The 20,253-nt window shown below is 44.3% G+C and overlaps 2 protein-coding genes across 2 annotated transcripts in view; one reads left to right on the top strand and one right to left on the bottom strand.

The window, feature by feature from the left end:
• LOC140199277 (ubiquitin carboxyl-terminal hydrolase 37-like) overlaps window positions 1-3,704 on the bottom strand; it is a 95,103-nt gene extending 91,399 nt beyond the window's left edge. Inside the window, 1 exon segment of the mRNA XM_072261064.1 lies at window positions 3,615-3,704. The gene's annotated coding sequence lies outside the window, so the exon portion shown is untranslated.
• A 511-nt stretch (window positions 3,705-4,215) lies between these two features.
• Window positions 4,216-19,413, top strand: cnot9 (CCR4-NOT transcription complex subunit 9). Its single transcript, XM_072261063.1, has 8 exons — window positions 4,216-4,321; window positions 5,850-6,026; window positions 10,445-10,560; window positions 12,951-13,060; window positions 13,873-13,982; window positions 14,689-14,787; window positions 16,435-16,526; window positions 17,546-19,413. Exons 1-8 carry the CDS (start codon window positions 4,298-4,300, stop codon window positions 17,712-17,714), a joined length of 897 nt encoding a protein of 298 aa, XP_072117164.1. The 5' UTR covers window positions 4,216-4,297; the 3' UTR covers window positions 17,715-19,413.
• Window positions 19,414-20,253: the final 840 nt, after the last annotated feature.

Genomic DNA, 20,253 nt, shown 5'->3' with positions numbered 1-20,253 from the left:
TGCTGCATTCACCAGCAACTTTGATGTGTGTTGCTTGAATTTCCAGCATTTGCAGAATTCCTGTTGTTCACTGTCCACAGACAACTGTTTTCCTAACATGAGAAACCACCCTTTCTGTAGTAATGCAGGACATGTACGTTGTTAGGTAACAAAAGCAGTGACCTCTCTCTTCTACCAAGATTAGTAAATTAAAGTTAATAACACACAAGGTTGAGCTAGTGATGATATGCCTCTGCCACTAATGTGTTTAATACTGAGTTCAACAAACAAATATTTCTGCTAGACCACATTCACATCATTCAGTCATTTTGTCTCTTTATGTCCCGTTCCCTTCCAGTGTCTCTGCACTTAATACTGTCTAACTTAACTTTTCCCATCTCTGATAAAAGACCATTAGCTAGAAGTTGCAAAGACGTTTAAGGTAAGCAAGTTGTGGGCTTCCTATGCTGGTGATGGAAGCAAGGCAATATCGGTGTCTGTCCCCAAAACAACATCGGAACGTGTTGGTCATTGATGAAAACAGTTCATTTCACTTCATGTTTTGATGAACATGTGACAAATAAAGCTAATCTCTTTTTAAAGCAACACACACAAAATGCTGGAGGAACTCAGCAGGTCAGGAAGCTTCTATGAAAATCAATAAACAGTCAACATTTTGGGCCAAGACCCTTCAACAGAACTGAAGGAAAGGGGGAAGGTAGGGGGAGGGAAAGGAATACAAGCTGGAAGGTGATACGTAAGAGGGAGAGAAGGGATGAAAAGCTGGGAGGTGATAGCTGGAAAAGGTAAAGGGTCGGACAAGAAGGAATCTGATAGGATAGAACAGTGAACCACGGGAAGGAGGAGGGGCACTCAACGGGAAGTAATACGCGAGTGAGAAGAAGTGGAAAGAGGGGAGCCAGAGAGGGGAATTAAAGAAGCAAGGGAGAGGGGAAAAAAAATCACTGAAACTTGGAGGAATCAATGTTCATGTCTTTAGGTTGGATGAAACCCAGACAGAATATGAGGTGCTACTCCTTCAAACTGAGAGTGGACTCATTGTAGCTCAAGACGAGGCCTTGGACCAATAGGGATTATAATTAAAATGGTTCGCTACCAGGAAATTCTGCTTGCTGTGGACGAGGCCAAGGTGCTCGATAAAGCGGTCCCCAAATTGTCACAAGGTATCACCAACGTAGAGGCTGCAGCATCAGGAGCACCAGATACAGTAGTTGACCCAACTTATTCGCAGCTGAAGTGTTGCCTCACCTGGAAGGACTGTTTGAGGACCTGAATGGAAGTGTGGTAAAATCCTGTTGAAGATGTGGAAGTTGTGGAGAATGATGTGCTGGATATGGAGGCTCACGGGGTCCTAGGCAAGCACAAGAGGAACTCTATCCCTATTAAGGCAGTGGGAAGATGGGGTTAGGGTGTTTGGGAAATGGAGATGCAGGTGAGGGTAAAATCAATGGTGGAAGAAGGGAAACCCCGTTCTTTGAAGGAGGACGACATCTCAGATGTCCTTCAATGGAAAGCCTCATCTTGGGAAACAGATGCTGCAGAGACCAAGGAATTGAGAAAAGGGAATAGCAGTTTTACAGGATAGGTAGGAAGAGGTATAGTCAAGATAGCTGTGGGTATCAGTAGGTTTTTTAAAAAAAAAATAATCTTTTAAAAAAAAAATTCAGTCAGTCTTTTTATGTCCCTTTCTCATCCTCTGACTCCACACTTTAACTTTATCCTATCTCTGATGAGAGGCCATTGGGCCTTTTCCCTTGCCAGTTTTGTTTAATTTATTTTTGGGACCAGAATGTCTCTGGCAAGATATTGTCCATCCATAGATGTCCTCGTGAAGATGTCTTCAACTGAACTGCTGCCTACCTTCCGGTGAAAGTGCTGTATACGGGTTCACTTAATGCTTTACTACACCAGCGATCACAAGGGGTGTTCAATTCCCGCCACTGTTTGTAAGGAGTTTGTACGTTATCCCCGTAACCGTGTGGGTTTCCTCCCACATTACAAACACGTACAGGTTAGGGTTAGTATGTCATGCTATATTGGCACTAGAAGAAAGCAACATTTGCGGATTGCTCCCAGCACATCCACAAACTGTTTTGGAGGCTGACACATTTTACTGTATGTTTTGTTGTACATGTGACAAATAATCCTAATCTTCAACCTTTTCAATCATTAGTGCAACTGGGGAGGGATTTTCAAGATCTGGGTCCAATAATACTAAGGGAATGTCAACACATTTCCAAATTTGGATGGCATCCGGCTTGGAGGAGGAATTGCATGTTCTCAGGTGCCTGGTGCCCTCATTCTTCTTGGTGGCAGTGGTCATAGGTTGAGGCGGTCCTGTCACACATCCAGCAAGTAATTGTCATGCAATTTACTTGAAATGGTGCACACTGGAGCCACTCCAACTCCCCCACCCACATGGCTTTACCTGTCACCTTCTAGCTTGTACTCCTTCCCCTCCTCCCACCTTCTCACTATGACATTTTCCCCCTTCCTTCCCAGTCCAGATGAAGGGACTCGGTCCAAATCAACTGTTTATTCCCTTCCACAGAGTTCCTCCAGCATTTTGTGCGCTGCTTTGGAGCCAATGGTTTGTCAGTGGCTGAGCAATGAATGCTTAGCTTAGTGGACAGGAGGCATCGTGCAAGTTGCTGGTCTTAGAGATAATGAATTTCCTGAGTTGCTGGATCTGAATTCTTTTAGCAACTGAAGGTGATGACATGATCTGACCAATCTTTCCTAACACCAGCAAACTAGGCAAAGCATTGAACATGCCTCACAACCACAGCAGAGAAAAAAAATAGCTACAAAACATTCAAAACACAGGGATGGAACAATCTGTAACCCCTCACTGACTACCTGCCTGCCATACTCAGCTCATTGCCTGTCGCCGAATTCCACAACCACAGTTCATCTCCCTCTCCCATCATCGCCGACCACTCTCCATCCCAGTCCAGCGCATTTGCTCTCAATCTCAGCACACACTCTACAATCTTCCTTCCCCTCTCCCAATCATGGCACCTGACCCACCTTTCCTCCCCAAGCCTACTCCTGCCAAGTTCTCTCCTCTGTACATCAACTCTCTTCCTGCCCCCCCATCCCATTGCCCTCCCCCCACCTCCCTCCCCTTAGTCCCATCACTTCACCTCCATCCCACCAACTCAACTCCCTCCCAGACCCCGTCCCTCCCCCACCTCACCTCCCTTCCATCCACAACTTTATCCTACCGCTCTCATCTCTCAATCCCCGACCCCTCTCCCCCAGTCCGGGCACGCCAGCACTTTACCACACTCTCACCCTCGGCACTGGGACCTCCCCTCACTCCCGATTCTTCACTCCGGCGAGCCCGGGCGAACGGCGGCGCCAGTACGGCCACCGCCGCCACCGCCGCCGCTCCCCCCCCCCGACGGTGAAGGGGACCCACACGCCGTTCCGGCATATTACCGGGCAGTTCCCATGGAAACCCCCTCTCCCTCGCTCCCGCCACTTACCTGGCGTTCTCATGGACACCGTCTACCCTCCACTCCCGCCACTTACCCGGCGTTCCCATGGAAACTGCTCCCAGGAAACTTACCGTCGGCCCCCCTCCGGCCCCGCGCGCTCCCGCCACTTACCGGTCTGCCCGTTCCCATGGATACCGCTCCCGCGCGCCGCCCGAACAGTCCGTCACCACCGCGAGATGGCGGGAAGCAGACTCGAGCTCCCAGGCTGCACCGCGCGCACTGGCCCGACGGGAAACCAACCCCCCCGCCCCCGGTTCACCCCCCAACCCCCCTCCCCGGATTAAATCGCCGCCCTTCACCGGCGGAACCTGTCGGATAACGGGGAAGCGCGGAGTGGGGTGGGGTGGAATGGAATAAATAAATGGCTCCCCGTTCCGGGCTGAAAAGGCGCGGCGGCAAGTAAAACCACTGCCGGCCTTCCTCCCTCTCCATCAAAATATCGCCTCATCAAAAATATATTTTATTTTTAACATTCTATCTGATTTCAACAATCCCGGTATTTTTATTCAACAATTGCAGTGAAGTAAAATAAATTTGAATAATAAACACTTCATAATGCACCGAGGGGTGAAAGGGCAAAGGTTAGGAGGTTTATGGCGCTGATCTTTCTTTTATTTTCAGGGCTGACCGTGCTGTGGTCACTGAGGTGGTTTTTATTGCGAATAATTTTAGTGAGGTGATTTTTTATTCTGCCTCCGACTGTCTTTTGGCGGGAGGTTTATCGGGCGGGGTCAGGGGTCGGAGTGCGGCCTCGGGCTCGCTGGACGCAGGCGGCGGCGGAGGAGGAGTGGAGGATGCACAGCCTGGCGGCGGGCGCGGTGAGTGGCGTCCCGGTCCCGTCCGGCGGGGAACGGGGAGGGGAGGGCTGGCAGGACTGGGCACCCTGGCGACGGCTCGGGTTTGGGGCAGGGGAAAGGCTGGAGCTGCCTGTTCGACTCACTGCACCGCGGGCACTAGCTCCTTTCCTGCATCTCCTCCAGGTTCACCCCTTTCCCCATCCACTCCCTGCCCTCCCCTCTCACACAGTAGGCAAACAATAAGATGCAGGGCCATAACAAGCCAGATTGTGAGGTCAAGAGCCCATTTTATCCTACTAGGAAGCCATTCAATAGCCTTGCAACAGCAGGATAGAAACTGTTTTCAGCCTGATGGTACTTTTGTATATTCTGTCCTGGGGAGGAGAGAGAATGTTTAGGGCAGGGCTTTGATTATGTTGGCTGCTCTAGTGGGGCAGTGAGAAATACAGAGACCATGTAACGAAGCACGTTTGACAGGGGTGTACTGGATTTCTTTAGCCTCCTGAGAACATGGAGGTGCTTGTGAGCTTTCTTGGCCGTGACATGTAAATGGATGAACGAAGATAGGCTATTGAAAATGTTCACTCCTATCAACTTGAAGCTGTCGGCCCCCTCGATCTCAGCACTTTTTATATAAACAGAAGTTTGTGAACTGTTTTGCTGACATTGGGTGGGAAGGTTATCAGTCACTATTCACCTTATCTCCTTCCTGTTCTACAACTCATCGTTATTTGAGATGCAGTTGTATCATCTGCAACCTTAGAGATGGAATCAGAGCAGAATCTGGCCTTGCAGCTATGAGTGTGAAGTGCGTAGCCACTTTCTGCACTGTCTCTCTGTCAGTCGTAATTAATGGTCAGCTCATACATTTATAGATACTGCTGGAGATTTGTTCCCAGGATTCAAGATGGATGCATGAATTAGGGACAGAGTTGAGGGGAGTAAGAGGTCAGGGGCAGTAAATGAAGAGTTGGGTGCAAATGCCAGGGGTCAGCATTTAGGGCAGAGGCTAGCAATCCCCAAGGGTCCCGAGAATGAGGGACACTGATTCCCAAGGTCAGTAAGTGCTGGGATTCAGTGCCCGAGGTTGGTGGGCAGGTCGCTAGGGTTGAAACCTCGAAGTCGGAGGCCCAGAGACAGCCTGCCCTGGGGTTGGAGCCCTGTGTTTGTGTGTGTGAGAGAAAGGGGTTTGCTTTGTTGTTGCTTTCTGTATGTTGTTTTGCCGAGCAGTGTGGGTACGCTATGTTGGCACTGGGGTGTGCATTGACGCATCATTGGGTTGTGTTGGTTGCTAATACAAATGACACGTTGCACTGTATGTTTCAGCAGCACATACAAAGTGCCAGAGAAACTCGGCAAGTCAGACAGCATCTGTGGAGAGAAATAAGCAGTTAACGGTCTCAGCCTGTCATGTTTATGTCTCCATAGAGGGCTGCCTGACATACGGAGCTTCTCCAGCACTTTGTGTGTGTGATTCTGATTCTGCAAGTTCCGGCTATAGGTTGGTAAATGTTTCAGTTTTTTTTTCTTCTTTTGGACCCGCTCACAGCCAGTTACTGCACTGGCCCAGGTGGATCGAGAGAAGATTTATCAGTGGATCAATGAACTGTCGAGCCCCGAGACCCGTGAGAATGCCCTGTTGGAACTCAGCAAAAAGCGAGAGTCCGTTCCCGACCTGGCACCCATGCTCTGGCACTCATTTGGAACCATTGCAGCCCTACTGCAGGTAATGATGTGTGTCTGAAGATGGTGTGAGATATGTGGAAGTCCAGCAGAAGCTTTACCCTTGCATCTCATCTCTGTTAGACTCGGAGAGCCTGAGACTTTGGAGCAAAATTGGGCCATTTGGCCAATCAAGTCTGATTCACCATTACCATGGCTGATTTATTATACCTTTTTAACCTCATTCTCCTGCCTTCTTCCTGGAACCTTCAGCATCCCTCACTAATCAAGAATCTAGCAACCTTCCAATTATTTGGTCTCCACAGCCCTCAAGTTACAGACTTCCCCACTATTAGAGTGATCCTGTCCTGTCCTATCTCCTGTCAAGTCACCTCTCGTCCTTCTTCGCTCCAAAGGGAAAAGCTGTCACTCAGTAATGAGGCAACCAGAAATGAGCACAGCTGTTAAACTCAATCCTCCAACAAATGAAGCCCAACACACTATACGCCTTCTTAACAGCTCTATCACAGCAACTTTGAGCGATCTATGGATGCGAACCTTAAGATCCTTCTGTTCCTCCACACTGCTATTAACCCTGTATTCTGCCTTCAAGTCTGACCTTCCAAAGTGAATCACTTCACACTTTTTCAAGTTGAACTCCATCTATCATTTCTCAGCCCAGCTCTGCATCCTGTCAATATCCTGTTGTAGCCTACGACAACCTTCTTTCTACACTATCCACAACTCCACCAACATTCTGCAAACTTATTAACTCCACTGCCACTTCCTTATACAATTCATTGATAAAAGTCACAAACAGCAAAAGTCCCAGAACAGTTCACTACAGAACACCACTGGTCATTTGATAGAGCAATATGGAGAGATCCTGTAATGGAGCTGAGGATATTTTTAAGGGCTGGTGTATGCCATTTATTGGCAGAAGCTTGTGACATGGATTAGTGATTTCTGGCTAGTTGCCAGAATGCCTACTGATCTCATCCTTCACTAAAATGGATTTTGAACATTATCCAAAGGATACATTTTAAAAGAATCAAATGCTTTTAGAATGTAGCAGGAATTAAAGGCAAAGGGTTGTGTCTGAGGAGAGATGCAGTGCAGTATTGACTGGTCCATAATGGCAGGGAAGAGGGTTCTTCAGTCAGTGTCCATGGCAGTGGGGTGGAGAGGGGGTAGGGAAGGGAATTTTTGGTAAGTGTTGTGTATTTAATATTTCGGTAATATTTGAGTAAACGTGTGTATATTGGTTGATTAAGCATTCTTGTTTGTTTAAATTGTTACAGTTATATGTATAAATACGTGAATTGCATACATCATCACGCTACCACGTGAAATGAGGTATTTTTAAAATGAACTTGAGATGGCTATCGACCTGTTGAAGTGCAATGAGATATTCAATCTAAAAGAAAACGCAGTGAAGAACGGTGAGTTAAAAAAAAAACGCAGCCCAGCCCAGCACATTCAGAGGCTGTCAAATTTTTTAAAAGGCAGAGAACAAAAGAATTCAGGGTTCATTAACAGTGAGCACCTGGTGATAATAATCATAAATGAAAAAGGAGAAATGGCTGGCTACATCAGAAAGATAGACTCATTTCATAACACTACAGATAACTGGATTATATACTGAGCAAATTGAACAGTATTTTGAAGCAAATGAAATAAACAATGAGAAACAAGCACCAATTTTGCTGAGTGCATTCAGTTTAAAGGCATACAGTTTGCTTCAAAGTTTGGGTGCTCCAACCAAACCAGCAGAAACGTGCTTTGCTGATATTTTCAAAATAATGCAGCATCATTTAGAACCAAAGCCTTTGTTAATTACAGAATGCTTATGTTTCATAAGCAAAATCAAAAAGAAGGGTGCATTTCAGCTTATGTGGAGGGAATTGTCCGTGTGTTGTCAGTTCAGTGATGGTCTTAATGATGCACTGAGAGATCATTCAGTCTGTAGAATCTTACAAGAAAGCATTCAAAAATAGCGCCTAACTGAAACACAACTCGCATTTAAAAGAGCAGTTGAAATCACTGTATCAATGGAAGCAGCAGCCAGAGACGCAACTGAGTTGCAGTCAGGAATGAAAATAAGCATGAATGAAATTGCAATGTCTAAGCAGAAACATGCCTGGCTGAACATACTGTGTTACCGTTGTGGCAGGGGCTCGCATACACCAGTCCAATTCAGGTTTAAAGGCAAAACTTGCAGAAAATGCAACTAAGTAGGACATACACATGAAGCATGCCAAGCAGACAAAAATAAATGGACTGCACAGGGAAAAGAAAAAGATAAACAGTGAAATTGCAGTTTCAGAAAGAGCACTAATCTGCATGTTGTTGATTATGATCAGAGTGAGACAGGACTGGGTAGTCTTGAGATTTTCAATAGACAAGCAATGCGGCTTGCACCAGAAGTGACTGGCAAATTAATTAAAATAGAATTGGATACTGTTTCAGTCGTTCCACAAAATGAGTTTGGATGGCATTTCAAAGATACTGAACAGAAGCCTGCAGATATCCAACTAAGAATCTATACTGGAGAAAAGGTGGCTTCTCTGGGAATGACATTTGTAACAGTGAAATACAGCAACCAACAAGCCACATTGGGTGATTACAAAAACAGGAGGACTAGCGTTATGGGGATGTGAGTGACTGAGACAACTAAAACTTGATTGGAGATCCATCCACCATTTACATGTCACATCCCTGACATAGAGTTAACTGAAAACAAATTAAGAAAGGTACTGAATGATGCCACAACTGTCCCCATGCTGTACACAGTGAACTGTTGCTGAACAGAGGACAAACAGGTGTCAGTGCTAACCTCTGTGCCTCTGGTTGGAAAACATATTGGACCAATGAAGGACCATGCTGCTCAGGGGAATCATGAAAGTGACAAAAGCAGTGGTCTGACTGCAACAGTTTTTTTTTCGCAGCAACATATCTGAGAAAACTTCTGATATGTTAATCAAGCAGTTACTTGTGAAATGTGGCTTGGTTTTAAGTTGCAGGAGAGTTCAAGGAGAGTTGCAAGTATTCAGCTTTTGTGAGTATAAAGAACCAGAAGCTACCCTGTATGCTTCAAGTTTATTGCATGAACTTCAAGTGGGAGTCAAAAAGCTGCTTGTCAAAGTAGAGCAACACATCAAGATACTGGAGGAGTTCCTCCAGCATTTTGTGTATGCTGTTCAGATTTCCAGCATATGCAGATTTTCTCTTGTTTGTAGAAGTAGATGCCCAGCTGGATGAGTGAAAGGCCAAAAAGAAAGGGGTCAATGGAGATATGAAAATAGGGGATTTGTCAACTGTTGTTGTGGATGAGGAAACCAAGAGGAGAAATCAGATCGTAAAGAGAGCAAAAGAAGGGTTAATAAGAGAATGCTCCAGTGAACTAAATGCATCTTCCCAAAATCAAGATGCATAAACCAGAAGAGAAAAAAGGAAGAGGAAGAATGGTGGCTACTGCTGTCAGAACCACTTCCTGCAGTCTGAGTCAACTCCTACAACCACCATGGACGAGGCCCCAGGACCTGAGATTGTTTTCACAGCCACAAGTCTCACCTGCCAAGCGGAGAGAGACCTCCCTTGTCAGGAAAGACATTATCCCACAAGAGTAAGAAATCCTCCACAGTGATTAAACCTTTAGGCCTGAATGGGACAATTTAAAATTTACTATGCTGTTGTTGTGTGTATAGTAGTTATATTTTAGATTGTGTATATAGTTGAGATGCATTCTATATTGAGTAGGAGTTTATAACTAAGCAGGTAGTAGTGATGTATATATAATACTAAGGTAATACTTGAGCAATCTTGTGTATAGGTTGATGAAGAATTCTTGTTTAAAGAATTCATTATAGGTTATATGTATAAGTATGTGAATTTTGTATGTCATCACTCAACCACATGATACATGCGCACCTCGTTTAAAGTAAACACTAAATTAGACTCACATTTCGGACTCCCACGTCCACCTTTGAAATAGCTTATTGTTTTGAAGTTACAAAACAGCAGTCAGTTTCCCAAACAGGTTGAAGTTTTGGTCAGTTGTCCATGGTGGGGTAAATTTTGGTCGGTTTTTCACAATTTTTAAAAAAATTTTCAATTTTTTTGTTTTTTCTTTATTCTTCTGCTTTTTTCTGTTTCCTTTTCTTTTTTGTTTTTTTTTTCTCGTTTTCTGTATTTTTTTCAATTTTCTTTTTTTTTCCTTTTTTTTGTCATTTTTAATCTTTTTTTCTGGTTTTCTTTTCCTGTTTTCCATGCTTTTTGCTGTTTCCTAGCCTATCACCCACAGTTTGGGAAAACTGGTGATGTTGGGGGGAATGTTGGTGGGCAGCTGCTGTGTAGGTCTGTGGTCTGCAAACTTGCTGAAGCTATCCTGTTTCTGACAGATGGGATTTGGTGCGATTCTGTGCTCCTCCCCACTCCATTTGTCCTCCTGGTTAACATTTTATTCTTTTTGTTTTTCCCTAGGAGATTGTAAATATTTACCCTTCTATCAACCCTCCAACTCTGACAGCTCATCAGTCTAACCGTGTGTGTAACGCACTAGCATTATTACAATGTGTTGCTTCACATCCAGAAACCAGGTAATTCCCCATTTCCTTTCTCCTCTCTGAGCTCACCTTGCGTGGTCTGAACCAACTTTTTTCTTGTACTGGATTCCTCTCTGTTCAAGTTAAAGTTTATTGTCACCTGACTGTACATATGTACAACCAAATAAAGCAATGTTCCTGTGGACCATGGTGCACCCACAAAACAAATCACACACAGCACATAAAACAATATTATCACAGTAAGTTAAAAATATAATTCAAAAGGCCTGTGCTGGCCTTCACTGGACCCAACTATCCCTCTCGGACAGTGTAGAAGCATGAATCTTAAAAGGGTCATTAAGAAGGCATATGGTGTGTTAGCCTTCATTATTCAGGGAATTGAGTTTGAGAGCTGTGGGGTAATGTTGCAGCTCTGTAAAACCCTGGTTGTAACACACTTGGGAGTATTGTGTTCAGTTCTGGTCGCTTCACTATAGAAAGGATGTAGAAGCTTTAGAGAAAGTGCAGAGAAAATTTACTAGGATGATGCATGGGTTAGAGGGCAGGTTTTTTAAGGACTTGTTCAGCAAGCTCGGACCTTTTGGGATGAAGAAGGATGAGAGGTGACTTGATAGGTGTACTAGATAAGAGACATAGATAATGGACAGCCACAGACTTTTTCCCACGGCGGAAATGGCTAATACATGGGAGCATAACTTTGACGTGATTGGAGGAAAGTGTGGCAATATGTGGATGTTAACACAAACGACTTTCATTTCATTGTATGTTTGGATGGACACGTGGTAAATTAAAGAATCTGAGTTGCACTCTGGAGAGTCCCAGTACAGCTGTCAGATTACTTGCCTTGCTAGTCTCACAACATAGGAAGAGAGTAGGTGACCATTCACTTGAGTCTGTTCAATTTGATTGCTAGTTTTTCTTCTTGGAGTTGCAAGGCTAGTCTGTATAATTAAAGAGCAAAATACTGTAGATGATTGAAATCTGAAATAATACAGAAAATGGTTGCATTCTCAGCAGGCTAGGCGGCACAGTGGAAAAGGCTGTGTGTCGTCGACCTGCAATGTTGACTCTGTGGCTGCTATCTCAATGTTAATATGAGGGGGTATAATTTAAAGATGTTGGGAGGAAAGTGTAGGGGGATAAATTCTTTACACAGTGGCAGCTATCTCAATGTTAATATGAGGGGGTATAATTTTAAGGTGTTGGGAGGAAAGTGTAGGGGGATAAATTCTTTTCACAGTGGTGGGTGCATTAGGCATTTGCTAGTTAGCTTTACAGCACGAGCTATAAAATCAGATTCCTGCCGCTGTCCGTAAGGAATTTGTATGTGACCTCGTGGATTTTGTCTGAGTGCTCCAATTTCCTCCCACGTTTCAAAGATGAACGGGTTGGGTTTATTGAGTTATGAGCATACTATGTTGTGCTGAATATGTGGCAACACTTGTGGGTTGACCCCAGCGTATCCTCACTGATCTGATTTGACATAAATGACACATTTCACTTTGTTTTAATATCCATGTGACAAATAAAGCTAATTTTTAACTTTTATCTTTAGATACATTGGAGACATTTAGGAGACTCTTAGATAGGCATATGGATGATTTGAAAAATGGAGGGCTATGTGGGAGGGAGGCATTAGATCGATCTTGGAGTACGTTATAAGGTCGTTGCACCATAGTGGGCAGAAGGCCCTGTACTGTGTTGTTCTGTGCTCAACGTTGAGTTTATTTTACATGTATGCTCTAGTAGTTAGCACATCGCTTTTACAGCTTGGGGTGTCGGAATTCAGAGTTCAGTGCCGACGTCCTCTGGAATCAGGTTTATATGCTCTCTCTGTCCAATGACATATTGGTTAGTAGGCTAATCGGCCATTGTAAAATTTAGCCTGTGATTAGGTTAGGGTTAAAGAGGTGAATTGCTGGGCAGTGTGGCTCGTGGGGATGGAAGGGCCTGTTCTGCACTGTTTCTCGAAATAAATCAATCAATTAATAAACTGCAATAAAAATCTTACTTACAGCAGCATCACAGGTACATAGCATCAGATGAGCAACGTTCACGATAAAACCTTAAATATGAGTTATACAATTTTTACAAGAAAGAATTTATTTATGTATTCAATGCAATATTTATGTGTTTCATTGAACTGCTGCTGCTAAGTTAACATTTTAACACCGTGCCGGTGGTAATAAACCTGATTCTGATTTGAACAAAAAGAAGTCCGTCTATTGCAAAGTGGTCATAGTGTTGCTAAACTGTGCTCTAACTCCTTAAGCATACCTACAATTTTCTGTTTGTATACCAAGTCCATAGAATCTTATAATTGATCAGTATATCTTGATACCTTTTGGGTAAATTTATTGATTTGTTTTCAGTCCACAATCCGGACCTATCTGGTGATGATTGGTGTTTTCTCTGTCTTTCAGGTCAGCATTCCTTGCAGCTCACATTCCCCTCTTCCTCTATCCATTCTTGCACACTGTAAGCAAAACAAGACCCTTCGAGTATCTGCGACTCACCAGCCTGGGTGTCATAGGTGAGCATGTGCACTTTCCTCTCTGTGGTATTCCACTGAAGAGGGTGTCTTGTCTGTATGTTTTTAAACAAGTCCCTTCAACCCAGCTTGTCCATGCTGACTGTGTTGCCTAATGAGCTCATCCCATCTGCCTTTGTTTGGCCATAGCCCTCTAAACCTCTCCTATCCGTGTTCTTACCTAGATGGTTTTTAAATATTTGTTATTGTGCCCACCTCTAACCCTACTTCTGGCAGCTCATTCCAAATCCATACTCTTCTTTTTCATAAAGAAGCTGCCCCGATATCTCTTTTAATTTCTTTATCCAGAGGGTAGTGAATTTGTGTAATTCATTGCCACAGACGGTTGTGGGCAAAGTCATTGTGCATATTTAAGACGGAAGTTGATATGTTCTTAATTGGTAAGGATGTCAAAGTTTACGGGAAGAAGGTAGGGGAATGGGGTTGAGGGGGATAATAAATCAGTCATGATGGAATAGTTGAGCAGACTCGATGGGATGAATGGCCTAATTCTGTTTCTATGACCTGTCAGCTAAGTTTCCTCCAATCCCCACCTGTTATCAATACTCCTGATTATTCCATTACCTCTCATGCTGACTCCATACCTGTGTCCTGACCACTGTCTTCCGAATTTGTGGTTTCTAACATGAATCAGTGTAAACCCTTTTCCAGGTGACTTCACCACACACTGGGCAGTGGGTTTACCGAGGAGATGGTGTTTGATTTTATGTCCCATCAACACAGGTCCAACCCCCAAGTGATCATCTTTGACTCTGGATATGCGCCCCATTGTCTAAAACCTTTCCTTTATGCAGGAGCCTTGGTAAAAACAGATGAACAAGAAGTCATCAACTTCCTTTTGACAACTGAAATTATTCCTCTCTGTCTTCGTATCATGGAGTCAGGAAGCGAATTGTCGAAAACGGTAAGAACTGGAGGGAAACATTACAGCATGTTCCCCGTCAAGGCTGTGCTAGCTCTCTACAACAGCAATTCATATTCCCCTGCTCCCTGTTTGTTTTTTTTTTCCTTTCTTTGTGCTTTGTTCTCGAATATCCAGTCCATTTTGAAGGAATGATGCTGGGAATGAAAGGATTAATTTTTGAGGCGTGCTTGACAGCTTTGGGTCTGTGTTCGCTGGAGCTTAGAGGAATGAGGGGGGATCTCTTCGAAACCTATCAAATATTGAAATGCCGAGATAGAGTGATGAGGAGAGGATGTTTCCTATAGTGGGAGAGTCTAGGACCAAAGGGCACAGCCTCAGAACAGAGGGATGTCCCTTTAGAACAGAGATGAGAAGGAACTTCTTTAGCTAGAGGGTGATAATTGTGGAATTCATTGCCACAGATGGCTGTGCAGGCCAAATAATTGAGTATATTTAAAGTGGAGGTTGAGAAGTTCTTGATTAGAAAGGGTATCAGAGGCTATGTGGAGAAGACAGGAGAATGGGGATGAGAGGTATAATAAATCAGCCATAGGCTTGATGGGCTGCATGGCCAAATTCTGCTCCTATGTCTTGTGGTCTGGGTTAGGAGGAGTTGATGGGTTCAAGGAGGACTGAATTTGCCAATGGGTTGAATGCTCTGGCTGTGTTTGGTGCTCTGTGTAACCTCCCTATTTCTGGACCTTAGGTTGCAACTTTCATTCTACAGAAGATTCTCTTGGACGACACAGGACTGGCTTATATCTGTCAAACCTACGAACGATTCTCTCACGTGGCCATGATCCTGGTGAGCTGAGGGAATGACTATGGCCTGTCTCCACCCAGGGTTGGGAATGCACTGTCCACCTTTTCTCATGTCACAAGATTAGCTTTAATGGTCTTATGTACATTGAAACGTGCAGCGAAGTGCATTGTTTGCATCAGTTACCAGCACAGTTTGACGACTGTGCTCAGCAGCCCACAAACGTTGCTGTGTTTCTGGCCATGCCAACATTGCATGCCATCAACTACTGACCCTAACCCTTACATCTTTGAAATGTGGAAGGAAACCATAGCACCTGGAAGAAACCCACACAGTCATGTGGAGAATGTACAAACTCCTTACAGCAGTGGGAATTGACCCACCCCACCCGGGCCAGTCGCTGACACTATAATGTGTAATGCTAGCCGCTAAACCACCATCCTCACACCATCTGCCAGATCATTGCACCTGCACTCAGTCTTTCTATAGCTCTCCATTGCCTCCTTGTGTTCTCTTCAAAACTTGCTTCTGTCTTTGCATCAGTATGAAGTTTAACAACCATGCTTTAATTCATTTATTAAAAACTAAAAACTAGAGGCTGCAATAAGAGAGGAGAGATTTAGAGCATAGAACAGTACAGCATAGTATAGGCCCTTCTGCCCATGGTGTTGTGCCAGCCCTTTAACCTACTCCAATATCAATCTAACCCTTCCCATATTGCTGTCTCTTTTTCTGTTTTCCATGTGCCCATCTAAGAGTCTCTTAAAAGTCCTTAATACATCTGCCTTTACCTCTACCCTTTTTATATCAAAATAAACTTTATTCATAATTAAAGTTTATTTACAAAAATGAACTATGCAATACCTTTAATTCATACATTCATAGACAATAGGTTACGTAGTGTTCAACTATGTTCCTTAAAAGCAGTAGGGCTGTTGCCACTTGTGGTCCCCTGGGGTGGTACACTAATATAATCGGCAATGCGTTCTATGCACTTACCAGTCTTTTTTTTTTAAAAAAAACCTCTGAGATATACCACCCTCCATACTTTCCTCCAATCACCTTAAATTTTTCCCTCTCATATTAGCCATTTTAACCCTGGTGAACCCTGGCTTTCCACTCTACTTGTGCCTCTTATTTTGTACATGTCTATCAAGTCAGCACTCATCCTCCTGTGAAAGAGACTTAATTTCTTTACACCAAGGGTGGTAAGAACCTGGAATGAACTGCCAGAGGAAGTGGTCGAGGTGGGTGCAATTGCAACATTTAAGACACATTTGGATAGTTACATGGAGGGGAAGGGCTTGGGAGGTTAAGGGCCAAACAAAGGCAACCGGAGCTAGAGTGTGCTGTGACCAGATGGGCTGAAGGGCTTGTTTTGTGCTCTATTACTCTCACTCAATAAAAAGTTGAGGCTCAAGTGCTGATCCTGAGAGCACGTAACTCGTTACATCTTGCTAATGAGAGAAATGTCCATTTATGTTTGCTGTTTGCTTCTTGTCCACCCGTCTGTCTTCTATCCACATCATCTACACCATGGCATTTACTTTTCACAATAACCCCTAATGCAACGGCTCATCAAATGTCTTCTGTGTCTGGGTGTAGTGCATTCACCAGTTCCCTTTTATTCATTCCCACATTGCTGTAAATAATTCCAAAAAATTTGCACTAATACAGTCTTGTTATACACAGGGTAAGATGGTGCTCCAGTTGTCCAAAGAGCCTTCGGCCAGGTTGTTGAAGCATGTTGTCCGATGCTACCTCCGTCTCTCTGACAACCCACGGTGAGTCCAGAGTTAGCAGAGTTATGGGGGGGGGGGGGGATACTTATAAGAAGGATGTTGAGGTTTTGGAGAGGGTGCAGAAGAGGTTCACTAGGATGCTTAGATTAGAGGGTATGAACTATAAAGAGAGATTGGGCAAACTTAGATTGTGCTCTTGCTGTGTTAGAGTCTGAGGGGGTGATCTGATAAGGGGTGTCTAACTTTATGAGAGACATAGCTAGAGTAGACAGAATCTTTTTCCCAGGGAAGTAATGGCAAACATCAGAGGACATGGTTTTCAGGTTAGAGGGGGACATTTAGAAGTGGTGTGAGGGTTTTAGCACAGAGAGTGGAAAACATTGCTGGAATAGGATACCAGGGGGAGTAGTGGAACAGCCAGCTTTTGTGGTTTGAGGCTGTTAGACAGATACGTGAATATGAAGGGAATAGAGAATATGCACAGGATTATAGAACATAGAACAGTACAGCACAGTATAGGCCTTTTTGGTTCATGATGTTGTGCTGACCTTTTCATCTACTCGTAAGATCAATCTAACCCTTCTCTCCCACATAACCCTCCATTTTTTTTATCATCTGTCTGCCTTTGTTTCCTAAATGTCCTAATGTATCTGCCTCTACCACAACCCTGGTAGGGCATACCATATGCTATGTTTATTTAAAAAAAAATGTTTACCTCTGACATTTCCTCCCCCCCCCATGATATTTTCCTCCAATCGTCTTAAAGTTATTCCTCTTTGCATTAGCGATTTTGCCCTGGGAAAAAATGTTGACTGTCCACTTTATCTATGCTTCCTGTCATCTTGTACACTTCTATCAAGTCACCTTTATAGAGCAAATAATGCCATCCCATATTTCCTCCAATGATTGAAAAATACGGCCTTAAAAATTATTACAGGAGGAAGAAATTTAGTATAAACTGGCATTAAGTTTATGGGCTGAACGTGTACTGTTTTGTGCAACCTGTGTGTGCTGGCCACTTGTTCTGAGGTGGTTCAATGTGTCTTGTTTGGGTTTGCTAGGGCAAGGGAGGCATTGCGGCAGTGCCTGCCCGACCAATTGAAGGACACCACCTTTGCCCAGGTGCTGAAGGATGACACCACCACAAAACGCTGGCTGGCCCAACTGGTTAAGAACCTCCAGGAGGGGCAGGTCACTGATCCTCGGGGAATCCCGTTGCCTCCTCAGTGACCTCCCACGTGCCCCAGTTCGTCTGGCTGGAACATCTCGTTGCTACCATGGTGGTGAGGGGGTGGGACAGCGTTACGTTTGTGCGCCTGCCTCTCTCTCCGAGATGTTTGCAAGGAGGATTGTAGCAGATCGGGAGCCCCCATCTCTGTTGCCCTCTCAGTTGATGGGTGACACAGCACTGCAGGGAGGCTGGCTGAGCAGTCACACGGAGAAGAATGCTGGGTTATTCGTGGGCGTGCTTCATGTGGGAAGCCAGACTGAGATTCACCAAGGATAGCTGAACAGTTTGCTTTTATTCCTCTCCTCATGTCTCTTGTGGGATACTTTATTTTTGGTGTGCCACATTAGTGCAGCAGTTATTGTGACACTATTATAGCTTGGGACATTGGAGTTCCATTCCAGCATCCTCTAGCAAGATTGTACGTTCCTTCCTACATGCGCATGGATTTCCTCTGGGTGCTACGGAACCCTCCCACAGTTCAAAGACGAACTGGTTAGTAGGTTAATTGGTCATTTTAATTGTCTTGTGATCAGTCTAGGGTTAAATAGGTGGATTGCCGGGTGGTGCAGCTTGGTGGGCCAGAATGGCCTTTACCACACTGTATCTCCAAATAAAAATAAATAAATTTTGGTCCACCTTCTAGAATGTAGCTGTCCCTTTCCCATGAGCTGATCCACGGACAATTCATCTGGACTGTGAGGGATCCTGGGTTTTGAACTTTCTACCTTTGCATATCCAGTGGCAAGCTTTGTGTGTTTCCCATTTGTTCCCTTTCCCAGAAGCTTTCAGTTTTGCCTGGCTCCACTGTGTTGGAAGGGGGAGTAACCTGGGCACAAATGAATACAAAAGTCATTGGTTCCGTCACCTCCAAACTTGATGCTAGTTTTCTGTTCTGCCTCTCAACATCCTACTCTCCAGCCCCAGGCATCTTTCATTTAATCAGCCTATCTTATCTTTTGTCCAAAGTTCTTCATTTGCACAGCTTTGCCACTGGTAACCTGTTCCTCCACCGCCTGATGTCTTGCAAACCTTCAGAAGGCATCTTTGTGTGTGAACTTTAGTCAGATAAGCTTCCAGTAGGGGTCAGTGTGGAGGCACACAGTTGGAAGTGTCATCATGCTGGCAGTAAGGGTGGAAAATGTGGAGGGTTGTCCTAGCATTTGATTATTATTGCCGTTAGTTTCTCTCAGGGCAGATCAGAGAGTCAAGGGAACCTGTTGTCCTGCTCTGGCTGCTTGTATTCTAGCCCAGGACCGGGCTCAAGCACTCATCACCTGTGCAGCCATTACCCATTTCTTGCAGGGCTGCAAGCACTCTGGTATCTGTGCCTCCCCGGGCACACCATCCTGCCTTAATGTACCATAGCCTTTTTTCCACTGGAACCTGGGCCTCCAGCAGCTTTGCCCATTCAGGCGTGCCATTTTGCTCTAACGCACTATAGCCTGTTTTCTACCAGACTCCAGGTCCCCAGCAGCTGTACCCACCCAGCCACATCATTCTGCTTACACACCCCAGTCTGTTTTCCACCTGGCTTGGGGCTCCCGAGGTTCTGTAATATCGCTAAGACAGTTGGTTGTAAAATCTTTTTCACCTCCTGGTATCCCAGTGAGTGGCATGAGGATGGTGATTGTAAGATAAGTCTGTTCCAAGATCTGCTGGGACATTCCAATCTGAAATTAATAAATATTTTTTAAAATATAGTGTGTACGTGATTATCTGTTCAGGCGTGATGATAAATTGAGATGCTAGGGCCATAATGCCACCTAGTTAGCTCTACATTCCTCTAGTCTACACTTCACCTGGTCAGTTAAACTACGATCTAAACACCAAGGTGCCATGGCTAAGAAAGCTCATCAATATCTCAACTTCCTCAGAAGGTTAGAGAAATTTGGCACATTACTATCAACTTTTACCAATTTTTATTGATGTGCCATAAAAGGCATCTTATTCGGATGCATAAAGGCTTGGTTTGTGTACTGCTCTGCCTGCCACTGTAGAGAATTGTAGACATTGCTCAGTACGTTATGGAGACCAGCCGCTCTACCTTGGACTCTTGTCTATACTTACTGTTGCAGCAAAGCAGCCAGTGTATAAATCAAAGTCCTTTCCCACCGGGCATTCTCTGTCCTTCTCTCTCCCATTGGGCAGAAGATATAAAAGCCTGAAAGCACGTACCATCAGGCTCAAGGTCAGCTTCTACCCTGCTATTACAAGACTATTGAATGGTTCCCATAGTACGATAAGATGGATTCTTGACCTCACAGTCTACATTGTTGCACCTTATTGTCTACCTATACTGCATCTTCTTTGTAGCTGTTACACTTTATTCTGCACTTTTTTATTTTACCTTCTCCTATGTCAGTGCACTGTATAAAGATCTGATCCGTCTGAATAGTATGCAAGACTAGCTTTTCACTATATCTTGGTACATGTGACAATAGTAAACCAATTTACTAATTTATATTCTTCCATTCCCTGCATGGTCCTGTCCAAGTGCCTCTTAAATGTATATTTTAAAAAAATAATCTCAATCCATTT

The sequence above is a fragment of the Mobula birostris genome, chromosome 6 (assembly GCF_030028105.1).
Source record: "Mobula birostris isolate sMobBir1 chromosome 6, sMobBir1.hap1, whole genome shotgun sequence".
Taxonomy (NCBI): domain Eukaryota; kingdom Metazoa; phylum Chordata; class Chondrichthyes; order Myliobatiformes; family Myliobatidae; genus Mobula; species Mobula birostris.
This window is presented reverse-complemented; position numbering and strand designations above follow the sequence as displayed.

Coding starts and splice junctions, on each gene's coding strand:
- cnot9 (XM_072261063.1), top strand. CDS start 4,298: ATGCACAGCCTGGCGGCGGGCGCG. Junction 14,788..16,434: donor CTCACGTGGCCATGATCCTG/GTGAGCTGAGGG, acceptor TGTTATACACAG/GGTAAGATGGTGCTCCAGTT. Junction 16,527..17,545: donor CGTCTCTCTGACAACCCACG/GTGAGTCCAGAG, acceptor TGGGTTTGCTAG/GGCAAGGGAGGCATTGCGGC.